Source organism: Sturnira hondurensis, unplaced genomic scaffold (genome assembly GCF_014824575.4).
Source record: "Sturnira hondurensis isolate 20B ecotype Veracruz unplaced genomic scaffold, ASM1482457v3 Scaffold0004257, whole genome shotgun sequence".
NCBI lineage: Eukaryota > Metazoa > Chordata > Mammalia > Chiroptera > Phyllostomidae > Sturnira > Sturnira hondurensis.
In genome coordinates this window covers 6,019,113-6,032,202 of record NW_028076888.1, presented here as the reverse complement: position 1 = coordinate 6,032,202, position 13,090 = coordinate 6,019,113, and the positions used below count along the sequence as shown (strand labels likewise).

Here is a 13,090-nt window from a genome sequence, read left to right as displayed (position 1 = left end):
CTCCATGACCACGGGCTTTCCTTTCTCATTCACGCTCTTGTTTGTCCACCTTGGGACCGTTCCAGACGTCACTGTCCAGACGTCAACTGCAGGCACAGGTTTGTTCTTGCCCACTTGCTCCATGAGGCAGAAAAACTAAGCTAAGGCCAAAGGTTTCCTTCTTGTCCCCACCCCAAACCAAGACAAGAAACAATCCACTGAGACGTTAATGAAAAGGCTTTCTCCGTCTTCCGCGTCCCCTCACTTCCTGTAACAAATCCATTTTGTTCATGTGATACTTGCTTTTCCTCACAGCAACTGCTGGGAAGGCCGTGTTGCAAAGACATGACTTTGTCAAAAGGCACGTCACGTGCGGGGTATTAAAACTGCGACCTCCCTCGAGCTCGCGGCGCCCGTGCTGTCCGAAGGAGGTCCAGATCGCTGGTTCCTGGAAACTATCAGCCACCCCTCGGCGCCACCCCTGCACTGGCCAAGGCCCTTGGGGCTCCTGGGCCCCGTCTGGGAAGCCTTGAATAACGAGTCAGTGAATGCAAGGGCCTCAATCCCAGTTTTTAAGCAAAGGCTGCTTCTTCAGGAAGTTGTAACAGTCTTTTGAATGTAAATATACAACTTTTTATAGGAGTGTTTTATGTATAAAAGACATATACATAAAAAAAAAATGCCTTAAGCTTTCAGTGGGAAGAAGTTCAATGGATTTAGTTTGCTATCCTAAGACCCACAGACACAGAAACCATAAAATCACAAGTATATTTTGCCCGGCGCAGGGGTGGTGGAGGGGAGAAAACAGGGGGGAGTTGGGGGCATCTGTAATAGTGTCAGCAACTTTTAAAAAGTAAAAAAAAAAAGTATATGCTGCCCAGAAGCCACCAGGCCTGTGCAAGGTCACCCCACGTCGTTCGTCTCTCTGAGAAGAGCAGAATCGGGGAGTCTCGTCCTCACTCACCTGAGTCAACTTCCAGTGGAATTCTGCAGGTGTGTACATCTTCTCTCCCGAAGGGTCCTGACGGAGGAGGAAAACGAATCGGCAGCCGTGGACAAACAGGGAATAATGGTGCCGGTTCATATCTGCAAAGAGAAATGCAACTAGTAAATTGCCAACTTAAGACCTTAAAGGAGAACTAAAATCTTCAATGGATTTTGAAGACATGGCTTTATCAGCATTAACAAACTCCCTAGCTGGGCCAATGCAGAGTTAGAAACAAATACGCTTGGGTTTTTTACTCAAAAGCCCAAAGATCAGGACGATAGGTCAAGGGCAGGGCGCCCTGGTGCAGAACACAGAACAACGCACTGTGAGGCCCTGGGAGCCTTTGAGGGAAGGAGGTGCCCCCCTCCATCGACCACGGCAGGGGCAGCAGAAGCACCCACCCCTCCAAGCAGTGCCAACCTGTCCTGTCCGAGCTGCACAGAATCGTCTCCTTCCTCCTGCCAGAGGGCCCGTGCCTCATCCACACAGAGACTGTGAACGGCTCTTTTGGGTCGATGGAAACGACGCCGTCGGGGACCCTGACGGCCTGTGTGCCATTGAACTCAAAGACCTGGTCACTGTCATGGCCGTTGTCAGTGGGCAGGCCGACGGTCCAGTTCAGGGGGCCGCTCGGGGACGGGAGAAGCTCGGTAGTGCCGGCCTCGGCACCTGAAACAGCACAGTGACACTCGGTAGGCGGTGTGCGAAGAGCGTGGAGGGCACAGCAGCCTTGCACAATCATGCCCACACACGGTCCTTGTCTTCGAGCTCACAGTTTGCAAGATCCACTTCACTTTTCACAAAAGAAGGTTTTTTTTTTAACCAGGAAAACTCCTAAATAATAAGCATGAGTTTTTTTAAAAAGCTAGGAAGAGAAAAAGAAGTGTTACCTGTAATCTGAGATTAACACCTGCGTGTGAGCACTTCCAGTCCTTTAGGAACACACACATTACACAAGGGGAGCCCTGGGCACATGCGCACACACGCTCCACGCACACTCTTCCACAGCACAGCTGAACACGCCCACCTCGCCACGCCAACCCACCCTTGCTTACTGAGCTTCCCCCCCGGGGGCTGAGGCCCTCCTGCCCTCTCTGCCAGGACAAACCTTGCCTTGAGGAGCACCTTTGCATGTCTGCGTGGTTATTCCCGCAGAACAAATTCCAAGAAATGCGATTACTATGCCAAAAAGAAAAGCACAGCCCCTGGCTGGTGTAGCTCAGTGGGCTCAGTGCGGGCCTGTGAACCAGAGGATCGAGGTTCGATTCCCAGTCAGGGCACATGCCTGGGTTGCAGGCTAGTTCCCAGCGGGGGACACATGAGAGGCAAGCATACATTGATATTTCTCTCCCTCTCTCCTTCCCTTCCCCTCTAAAGATAAATAGAATCTTTTTTAAAAACACAAAAAATTTACAACTCTCTTACATAATGCAAAGCACACTTTTTAAAAAAACTTGTCACCCCTGGCTGGTGTGGCTCAGTTGGTTGGGCATTGTTCTGTAAACCAAAAGATCACAGGTTTGATTCCCAGTCAGGGCATGTGCCTGGGTTGCAGGTCGTTCCCCAGTTGGGGCACGTATGAGAGGCCACTGACTGATGTTTCTCTCTCACATCGATGTTTCTCCCCCTCCCTTCCCCTCTCTCTAGAATCAATAAGCATGTCCTTGGGTGAGGATAAAAAATTTTTTTTGTCTGCAGAAAACTTTGTGAGCTGTCCTAGTTGCTGGTCCTTGACATCTCGATTCCCAGGAGTGGTGTGTTAGCTAGAACGACCTGGTCTCTCAAGTAACATCCGACCTTGACCCAGATCCCAGCTCTGCTGCTTCCTCCAAGTGTGGCCTTGGGTGAGTGACTCAGCCTCCCCCGGTCTCCACTGGCCCCTCGGTAAAAACAGGCCGACACCACCTCCTCTGCAGGCCTGGTGGGAAGATTACGTGAGACAGCCCAGGAGGAAGGACTGTCACAGTGAGCACTGGGACATGGAGTTCTTCCCGCTCTTCCTGCCCTTACACTGCTCTGCCAAGAAAATGTCCATTTAATATCATAAAAATGGCATTATGAGAAAGTAAGTTTTCTACATTACACCTAAAACGGCAAACACACCAGACCTTACTCACATGGGCCAGGTGTGCACTCACCCAGATCTGGACCACGTCCAGAAGATCGGGCGTCAGGAGACACCCGAGCGTGCTCATCGCCGGGACGAGCCCACAGAGAATGTGCTTTGCCCCTTTCACTTCCTCACAACATAATGATTTCCGGCTACAGACAAATCCCACAGTTTTCCCTTCAGTCCTTAAAAGACATCTTGTTTCATTTAAAACTCCCTCCATGTAGATAATTTTTATTTTGATGATTCTCGGTGTATCTCAGAAATACTGTCTTCAAATCAGTGGTTCTTTTAAAAAAAAGATTTTATTTTACTTTTTTAGAGAGAAAGGAAGGGAGGGAGGAAGAAAAGCAGAGAAACATCGATATGTAAGAGAAAAACATTGACTGGCTGCTTCTCACATGCCCCCAGCTGGGGACCTGGCCCGCAACCCATGCACGTGCCCTGACTAGGAATCGAACCTGCGACCTTTTAGTTCACAGGCCGGCGCTCAACCTGCTGAGCCACACCAGCCAGGGCCACATACACATAACGTTTTGAAGACTTTCATGGGGCCGTGTACCCCCTGAAACCCAGCCGGTGTGAAACTTCCCCAGTGCCGCAGCAGCGGCCACATCCGAATACTGGAGTCTGTCCTGGTTAATGACCACGCACCGGCACGCGCACACACTTCCCCGAGGACTGCAGGCCTCCTTACCGCAGAGCCGGTGCAGGGACTTCTCCGAGTATGTGTCGCGGTCACAGCCCTTCCCTATGTGGCTGGTCTCCAGCTCCACCGTCGCCTGCACGGAGACCACCGACTCATCGCACGTCTCCAGACGCAGGCTGGGGAAGAGGGCCAGCGCGCCCGTGCCCGGCTCGTACTCCACCCTGTCGCTCCATCCTGCAGAGCCCACAAGTCCATGGGAGGGACGGAGGAAATGCACGCGTTAGGTGGCTGTGCTGCATGGGTTCTGAGAACAGGGCGAGCACAAAGATGAGGACGGAGCTCACCGTGCCAGCCAGGGGTGCAGGTGGGCGTAACGCTGATCTTCACTAGCACATCCTCGGCTGCTCTCTTCTTCCCACAGTCATAGGCGGTGACCGTCAGCTTGTACTCGTGCTCCTTCCCGAACTTCAGCTTCTCCGTGTTCTTTATATAACCTTCCCGGGGGGAAACAACCGTGAGAACCCCAGCCCGTGCTGGCCCACACCGCCGCTGTCCTCTGCCAAAACACGAAGTGCGCCCTGGCCGGGGAACCAGCCTGCACCTGGGGCAGCAGCAAGCTGCCTTCCCAGGCACACACAACACCGGCCCCATCTCCAAGGGCCCACACGGTCCGGCTCCACTTACTCTTACAGGTGTTTTCTGTTTCTATATTTATTTTAAGATGTACATAATAAAAGAATAAAAAAGGCAAAATAATTCAAGTTCTTCAAGTAGTAAATACAAGATCAAGCTGTATTAAATACTTCTTGCTAGAAGATTCACTTTACTGGACAGAGATTTCCTACCCCCACCTACTGGAAGAGAAGCCTGCTTTTGACCATGAACACGATTTTAGCAAAGACAAAAATCTCTTTAGCAAAGACCCTGGACTGTGTGTTAATGATGGAGACTGTATCACCGTGAAGCTGTACCCTCACGGAGTCACACTCTAGATGCTGTCCCATTGCTGAGGAGGATGGGGGACTGGCATAAACCTTCACCTTCAAGAACAGGCAGAGGACCTAAGTCTAAGAGAGACCAGAGAGCAGGACCAAGGAAAGGCCTGCCCTCGCCGGATGCACCCTGACGGAGGGCGAGGCGGGGAGAAGCAACAGGTGAGGCAGGAATTCTTAGTTTGATGGGAAGGGGAGATGGACCATCCCACCCGAACACACAGGCCTCCAGGGGCAGAGGGCAACTTGACCGTGAAACACACTCCCCGTCAGGCCCCGCTCTGGGCGTAGTACTCCTGGGCCCCATGCTCAGGTGCTGTGGCCCTCACCCTCAGAGTGACGGTCTGAGGCAGTGGGGCCGCAGAGGAACTTAGGTGTAGGTGAAGCGGTGAGGGGAGGCCCACACCGGCACTAGTGTCCTCATTAGGAGAGCTGGAGACCGAAGTGGCCTGTCTCCCTGCCACGTGAGGACGCAGAGAGCCAGGAGGCGGCCCTCGAGGGACCCTGAAGGGGCCGGCACCCGGATCTCGGCCTCCCCAGGCCCCAGAACTATGAGCTGTAAGCGTCTGTTGTTGGAGGTGCCCAGCCGGGGGCATTCTGTCCTAGCTGCCCGGCTGGCCCGAGTTGCCCATCTGCAGGACGGCCTACCCGGACCGCCCTGGGTTAGAGGCCCTGGGCCCTGTCCTCACCGTCCTTGTCGATGGTGAACGGCACGTTCGGAGTGACAATCTCGTAGCTGCAGATCTGGCTGAACTGAGGCGAGCAGTCTGCGTCCACGGCCTCCACCCTCAGGACACTCTCACGCCGCCTGCCCTCCACCGTGGTCGCCTGGTAGGATTTCTCCTTGAACACAGGTGCGTACTCGTTCACGTCGCTCACCTGGATGTGGACCGTGGCTCTGGAGGACGACAAGGGGCCCCCCAAAAATCTGCCGTTTTTCTGGTATACCTTTCATTAAAACTTATGATGAAGATAAAATTAAACAATTTGCTGTTTTTAATTGAACGTGGAGATGACAGACGTTAAAAGAGGAATTTGGGTCGATTCTCCGAGGTCCTAGGAATAAGGCAGCAGGTAAGAGCGCAGCCACATGAAGTCAGAGAATCTCGGGGTTTCCTGACAACGTGGGACATGCCGCAAAGCAGGGAGATAAACGACACCGAACACCTGCGAGCTGCCTGGTCACGAAGGTGGAAAGACTTTGTTGCAGACTTTGGAAGCACTAGAGCCAAGAGAAGGGGTGAGGAAGAGAGAAGAGAGACAGGAACCAGTCCTGTCCTGCCTCCAGGGACAGAGACTGCCAGGGACCCATGGCGGGGACTCGGCCAGTGCCGATCCAACGACTCGGGACCTCAGCGCTGCCCTGCCCGGTTCCACCCCCCAGCTCGGGGGTGAGAAAACGAAGGCATCATCGGACCAGGCTCCCGAGACAGAAAACTGCTGGCCTCAGGGGCTGCTGGTCAGGGCGTGGTGTGCACTGGACAAGGTCCCTGACTGAAGGCAGACCTTTGGCAAGGACAGCGGTGCGGTGCGTACAAGGTACGAGCAGTGTCTCACTGGCACTCGGCACCCCAATGCTCACCGAGACCCTCTGCCCCCCGCCGCCGGCCACCCAGACCCTCACAATGGCAACGTGACATCGTCTCACCCACGTGCCCCTCTTTCCCAAGTCCCCGTACAAACTGAGACTTGACAAAGTTAAATCTGCCTGATGCCAAAGGGCAGGGCAGGGGCAGACGGGCGCTCCTGACCCTGCCTTGCCCAGAGCCGCCCCCATTTCGCCGGCGGTCCTCCCCGGCGGCCGGACCCAAGCATCTGGTGGGGCACCACCCTCCGCTTTCCTCCACCAGCTCCCGCGAATTTCGCGCCCCCAGCATTTACAGACAAAAGATAAACGTAACTAGAAAATATGTTCCTAGGGACAAAGCAGGCTTCTCGTATTCTCACTGTGGGGCCTGGGTTCCTTGACTAGTGCATCTGGTGGGATAAAACTACTCGAATTCAGTTACCCGGCAACTGCTACGTGCCCGGGCCTGGCTGGCAGCCGGAGACGAGGGTCTCCAGTCCAACTGCTTCCTGGGCAGAAGGATGGGCTGGGCAGAGCTATCTTCTATTTCAAGAGCACTCGAGGCCCTGGGGACGGCGCCTCAGGGTCGCTGGGACCATCCTCACGCCGGCCCTCCACCCAGCTGGCTTACTTACTTGTGGGACTTCTTCACGTTCGCGCCACTGCCAGGCCCCCTCCCGCAGTCGTAGGCCTGGATGGAGAACGTGTAGTCTTTCTGCAGCTCACAGTCCAGCTTCTCTCTGGAGCGAAGCAGTCCCTCGCCCGTGGACTTGTCCACCACCACTGCATCGAAGGGGACATTCTGCCCGTGGATTTTAAACCCGCAAATCTCACCTGGGGAGCCGGAGCAGAGCAGGTTAGAATGGCTGCCACAGGCCCTGTCTGCAGAGTTGGTTCCCGCCCTCTGTCCCCCAAAGAAAACCAAGGACAACCATTCGGCAGCCAGGGGTTCAGAGGGTCTGTGGACAATGCGGGGGCGCTGGGCTTTGTAACAGGGTCAGTTCTGGGGCTTTAGTAAAAAGAAGCACATTTTGGCTTTCCAAGCAACTTGTTTAACTTTGCATCCATTCATGCAGGAGCACAAAAGAGAGAAAGAGGAAGTATAGACAGGCATTTCACAGGAGAACTTAGGACAGCTCCAGGGTCAAAGTGAGCTCGTTAGCACGCAGCCCAGGCCTGGCCACGCCGAGAGACTGCCCCAGCCACTGTGGAGAGCCGGGCGGCTATTCTGGTTTGGACCAGAGCAGGGGCTACAAAGTGCACAGTTAGGTGTCGAGAGAAGAAGCAGCGTGAGATACAAGTTCAGCACCAAAATTAGAGAAAGTCTGTCAAAAAAAATCGGGAGAAACAAGTCTTCCTGTGCAATGAGCCTGGCTAAAATTAGGGAATCAAAGCAAACTACTGAACAAGAGGTAGAAATACCAACTTTTCAGGCATCCATTTCAACAGCTAGCGTCTATCTACCAGGAAGATGCGGTGTCCTGTACGAGGAGGGATCTGCTGGACTGCCCTCGTCTCAGACTCGACCCTGCCAGACCCGGGAAGGGAGCCTGCCTGGGAACGTGCCTGCCTCTACACTGGCTCGCCGGCTCCGCGAGGAGGGGAAATCTGAGTTTCTGCTCTTGCCCGTGGGAGAACGAGTGTAAAAGCATTCTGATGTGCACAGAAAACTTCACAAAATGTATTCCACATAAAAATACGATGGAACTCTTCCAGATTTATTTATAGCTGAGAGAAAATGGTTACTGAATGAATCTCTTCAGTTCAATTAAGAAACAATGTACAACCTTATCCATATAGTTCAAATGGATGTCTGATTTCCAGATATTTCTAGCCAGGGGTTTGGTTACATACAATTTCTATCAATATATTTAAAAATAGAAATGAAGGAGGAGAACAAAAGGGGGCAAAAGAGCATGACAGCTTCTTCTGTTTACGAGCTGATTCCCAATTTTACAGACAAAGTTAGTGGGTTAATATTCATAAGAGGGATAGAAAGAACCCCTTATCACCTTCTGCGGTGACTGTCACCTCAAAACTCTCTAAAAGGAGAAAAGACAAACCCGTGTCAGTGATGCAGACAGAACAATAGGAGAGAAGTCACAGGTGCACGCGTCACACGGAGAAGCTGGGCACAATCCAACAGTCGGCTCCAGAGCCACCCGCTGGCACTGCGGCCGCACACCTGGACCTCCAGCTGCAAAACCCCTCCCGCTCCTACTTACCGCCGCCTGCCCCGAGACTTCCGAAACCACACGGACCTGCCCTCGAGACGCTGCTATGGTTTGGTGACCCCTCAGGTGTGTTAGGGCGTTAAACGAACACTTTAGTGATAATAATCTGGACGGGCACCCATTTGTTCTTCACAGTTTTCAGGTTTTCCTTTTCAGTATCAGTTCTCGTGGTTAGAGGCTGGTAACATTCAGTTCATCATCAGATTAATGATACAAACAGTTGGAGCAATGGGTTTCATTTTAATCATTTGTTCTCAAGCTGAATAAATTTTAGTGTTTTCAAATCTAATCTTGGCTCTAACGGGACCCAGGCAACACGCAGAAACAGCTCTTCCAACAGAACATCTGCATAAGGAGGAACTGAAACCAGACTCAACGCCAACGGCAGCAACGCCACAACGGCCCCCGTCGTTACTGCGTGGAAACACCAGCCTGCCGTGCCCGCCGGGCCCTGCTCGCCTGGCCCAGGACCACTCCCAAGGGGCGGGGCTGCACAGCGGTCAGGAGCCTGGCTGCCCCCCCTCAGTGTGGCCGCCCAGGGCACCTTCTCCCCACCAGAGGCATCACAGCCTGAATCCCTTAGCTTTTTTAAAAAAATAGTTTTACCATATATTTGTATATCCTGAATAGTGTTGCTTGAAAAACACAATCACCTGGTATAAAATTTTTGCGTCCTGCCTTCTCACCCAACCTGTGTGTCTAAGACCAGTCGTCATCCTGAATCCCAGCCAACAATGGTGCAGTTGCTTCTCTGTGACCTGAGTGGGAATGAACCTGAGTGGGAATGACCCTCAATGGCATCTGCTGTGGCCACGGCCACCCCGCCCCCCTGTGACAACACCACAGTGCCAGTCTCTGCTGTCTGTGAACGAGCCGTGATGGGTCACTCTGCTCATGGTCCTGCTGCACCCGCAGTGTCTCTCTGAATCTGTGCCGGCCACCGCCGAAGCCACCAGCCACATGGGGCTGTGTCTAATTAATTAAAACTCACGTTAACATTAAATACTAAAAATCCAGTTCCTTCGTCGCTCTGGCTGCCTCTCAGCAGCCACACGTGCCCAGGAACTCCCGCGGGGAGGATGCAGACACCGGACCTCCCCACCGTCGCAGCAGGCGCTGTGGCCCGGGACTGTGGTTGGGCAGATGGACAGCGCCACCCTCGTTGGGCCGGCTGCCCAGGGCCTGCAGGCCAGCTCCACCCATGTCACATTTTTGAACAACCTGCATGCTAACAATTACTTTTATTTTTTAAATATTACATGGTGGCACAGAAAAATTATACGAAGTACAAATCTCAGGGTCCGTGAGCAAAGTTTCCCTGGAACCCCGATGCTGCTGGGTTATGTGCTGTCGAGGCTGCTTCCCCAAGACGGTGGCAAAGGGCGTCTCTCGCTGCTAAAGAGACCGTGGGGGCCTCAGAGCCCAGAACCCCTACTGCCCCCCCCAGAAGTCTGCTGAGCACAGCTCTGGAGACACACCTACGAGCGAACGGCTGGGTGCGGACTGGCCCGACGGGCCCCCAGAACGTGCTGGTTCACTGTGTTGCGCTTACGCGCCCGAACAGCACTGCACGACACATCTCAAAATAAGTCAAGTCGCTCATCTCCGACTCGGAGAAAACCTCAGTGTCACCTCAGAGGTGACTGCTCTGAGAAGGGCACGGTGAGGCAGTCGCGTGACCCGAGAGGGCTCTCCTGACAAGGGCCACTGCGCGCCATGGTGGTGCCGCTGTTGCCAAGTGAGGGGCTAATGACACTCGTCACTCAGGCAGTGGCCTTGAGGTGTTTCTTTGAGGAGGGAACCCTTCGCTGAAAGACTAGACTCCCCACGTCTCTCCTTTGAGGTCTAGTCCTGGGAGGGGAAGGGGAAGACGTGGAATGTGGGGAGGAGGCAGCACGCTTGGCTTTTGCACTTCGGGTGTTCCAGGAAGGGCTGACGGAAAAGATGGCACCCGAGTAGAAACGAGGAGAAACTAAGGAAACACGGTCACCAGCGTAGAATTTTGGAGAGGGGACAGGGAGTGCGAAGGCCTGGAGGCAGCGGGGCTGAAGGAGGAGGCCCGGCCAAGCCAAGGGGAGGGCAGGGGCGAGGTCGGAGACCTGAGCTGACCCTGCCCCAGCTGCTGCAAGAACTGCATCTGTCCTCCAGCTGAGCAGGAAATGACTGGGGAGTTCTGGGCAAAAAAGCACACACTCATCTTACATCCTGAAAGACCCCACCTGGCCGCCGTGCTGAGAATCAGCCTCCCAGACGGCCAAGACGGCCACTGGGGGGAGCCCAGCACAAGACGCTGCAGGCCAGAACGGAGGTGCAGATGAGATCAGATCCGGGCCGCATGTTGAGGGCCGTGTGTTGAACGTCAGGCCCAGGCTGTGGGGTGGTGAGTGAAAAACCGCGAGGGTGAAGCTGCCTTGGGCCCAACTGGGAGAACCTTGGGGAGAAAGGTCTGGAGGGAGGAGGGGGATCTGTCCCGTAGTTTGGGACCTGCATCTGTACTACAACTTTGGAAGGAATGGTGCCTCAAACGTGCCATCAAGTATGAGAACACAAACTTTTTGGCCCTGGCCAAGTGGCTCGGTTGGCTGGAGTGTCATTCTATACGCCACCAGGTTGGGGGTTCCACTCCCAGTGGGGCACAAATGGGAGGTAATCCAGAGTCTTCTCTTTCACATCGATGTTTCTCTCTTTACCTCTCTCCCTACCCCCCTCTCTAAAAATCAACTTCTAAAACATCTGAGTGAGGACTTAAAAGAAGAATATACATTATATGGACCCTCATTGTATGTATTTCCAGACGACTCTCTGGAAGCCTGGGTCCGTTTAATGATGAGAACGGTGGGAACACACTGGTGTTTTTCCCCACACGTCCCTGACCACACGGAGGCTGGCTCGGCAGATGGGCTGCACCACAGGTTCGGGGGCCTCACGTCCACAGGCACTGGTTCCATCCCCAGGCAGGCTGGGCCCTTAGGAGCCACTGCGCCGTCACCTGCAAACCGGCCAAGAGCACCCCTGTCGAGGGCCCATCTCGTCACCCCACCCAGGCCCCCGACGTGAAAGCAGGAAGTGACTCCAAGCGCAGCCAGGGCAGGGGGTGAGGCGAAGCCCGAGGCAGCTGAACCGAGGCAGCTCCTCAGAGACGATAGGGGACCTTTGTGGGGAGGAGCAGGGTTTCGTACCCAACCAGGTCGGGGGAGGGAGAGCGCCAGGAGCGGCACCCTGGCCTTTGGCCAGTGGCCGCTCGGGGGGATGAGGCACAGAGAGAGAGGTTGGGAGGAAGGCGGGGTCGGAGTCTGCTTCGCCTGTCCAATGTCTTGCTTCTAGAACAGTCCGAAGGCAGACATCAAATGTCTCATTGTGCGGAATTCACTGGGCACCTCTGATGGGGAAAGGTGAGTTCTTCAACCTGAGTGCACGGCCGACGGCCTTCCCAACGGTTCCTCGGACGCGTTCCTAGGCAGTTCCTCTGGCCTCTCCAACGACAAGCTCTGCTCCTCCTCCCCCAGAGCAGAGGCCCATTTCTGTCAGTATCGCCCCCTTGTCCTAGGAGTTGATTTTCAAACTTCACAGCTGTCACTGACTCATCCCTCTTCCCTCTCTCTCCCATCCCCGACCCACAGTCACATACGCAGGCCGCTTCTGTGCGTGCAGCCACACGTATCAGTGACACGGGGTCATGGCTCGGCGACTCCCTGCCTGTGGGGGTGCGTCCTCAGCCCCCACCTAGACTCAACGCCACCCGTCACTCTGCTCTCTTCCTGCCCGGCCCTTCCCACTCAGTGTGGACCACTGGTGCCTGCTCTGCTAGGAAAGCCCACCTAGAGCCCTCTCCCACCATATGGGGAACACCCCCCAGGGCTCCCGGACGACCTCTCCAGCTACGTGGAGCCCTGGAACGGACCAAACCTTTCCCATCTTTCCCCTCATTCCCTCCTAGGGTCACCGGAGACACTCACAGTCAGAGGAACTTCGCTACAACGTTTCAAAAAGCAAAACATAAAACCGTAATCACGATGAACCCAACACGGCACAGATTTGACTTCTTGACACCCAAAGTCACGTCCAGGGCTCTCGGTTGACAGGGTCTAGCCTCACTTTCCTCGCCTGTCCCTCTGAGAAGCCTGGGCTTCAGGCTGGTTTGGCACCTTTCTAAGCCTCTTCCAAACCTGAAAATGACCTCCAACTACACTGCTCTTCTCCAAAAGCAAGGGGAGCCTCTGCCACCAAGCCTACAGTCGCCCTCAGGATGCCCTGCCCCGTGCTGCACTCCTAGAAAAGGTCCCTGGGCCGGCTCAGGCATTAGGTGCTCTGGCTGCAAATAGAGAGGCATTTCAGCTCACCCGGGCCAAAGGGACATCACGGAAAGGCCACCCCGAACTGGTGGAATTGACTGCAGGCCAGAGGAGGGGCCTGGAAACAGCCAGAACCGGAGGCAGCTCCAGCAACCAGGATCTAGGGGCCACCACAGGCCCCAAGCAATCTGGCCCAGACAGACGAGATGCAACCTCGGCCGGCCTCAGCGCCCGTCTCTCTGTTCAACACTCACATCCAGGGAGAACGTTCCTGGTTGG

The 13,090-nt window shown here is 54.6% G+C and overlaps 1 protein-coding gene across 4 annotated transcripts in view; it reads right to left on the bottom strand.

Annotated features, from left to right (window-relative positions):
- Window positions 1-13,090, bottom strand: part of CLSTN1 (calsyntenin 1) — a 57,737-nt gene that overhangs the window by 14,010 nt on the left and 30,637 nt on the right. For 2 of the 4 annotated variants that reach the window (XM_037045293.1, XM_037045295.1), the window contains exons 3-9: window positions 8,298-8,327; window positions 6,921-7,119; window positions 5,408-5,616; window positions 4,071-4,220; window positions 3,775-3,960; window positions 1,388-1,636; window positions 944-1,065 (exon numbers count right to left, since the gene is read on the bottom strand). In XM_037045293.1, the coding sequence (XP_036901188.1) occupies window positions 944-1,065; window positions 1,388-1,636; window positions 3,775-3,960; window positions 4,071-4,220; window positions 5,408-5,616; window positions 6,921-7,119; window positions 8,298-8,327 (1,145 nt within the window). The remainder of the gene's footprint in view (window positions 1-943; window positions 1,066-1,387; window positions 1,637-3,774; window positions 3,961-4,070; window positions 4,221-5,407; window positions 5,617-6,920; window positions 7,120-8,297; window positions 8,328-13,090) is intronic. The other 2 variants (XM_037045294.1, XM_037045296.1) reach the window with 1 other exon arrangement.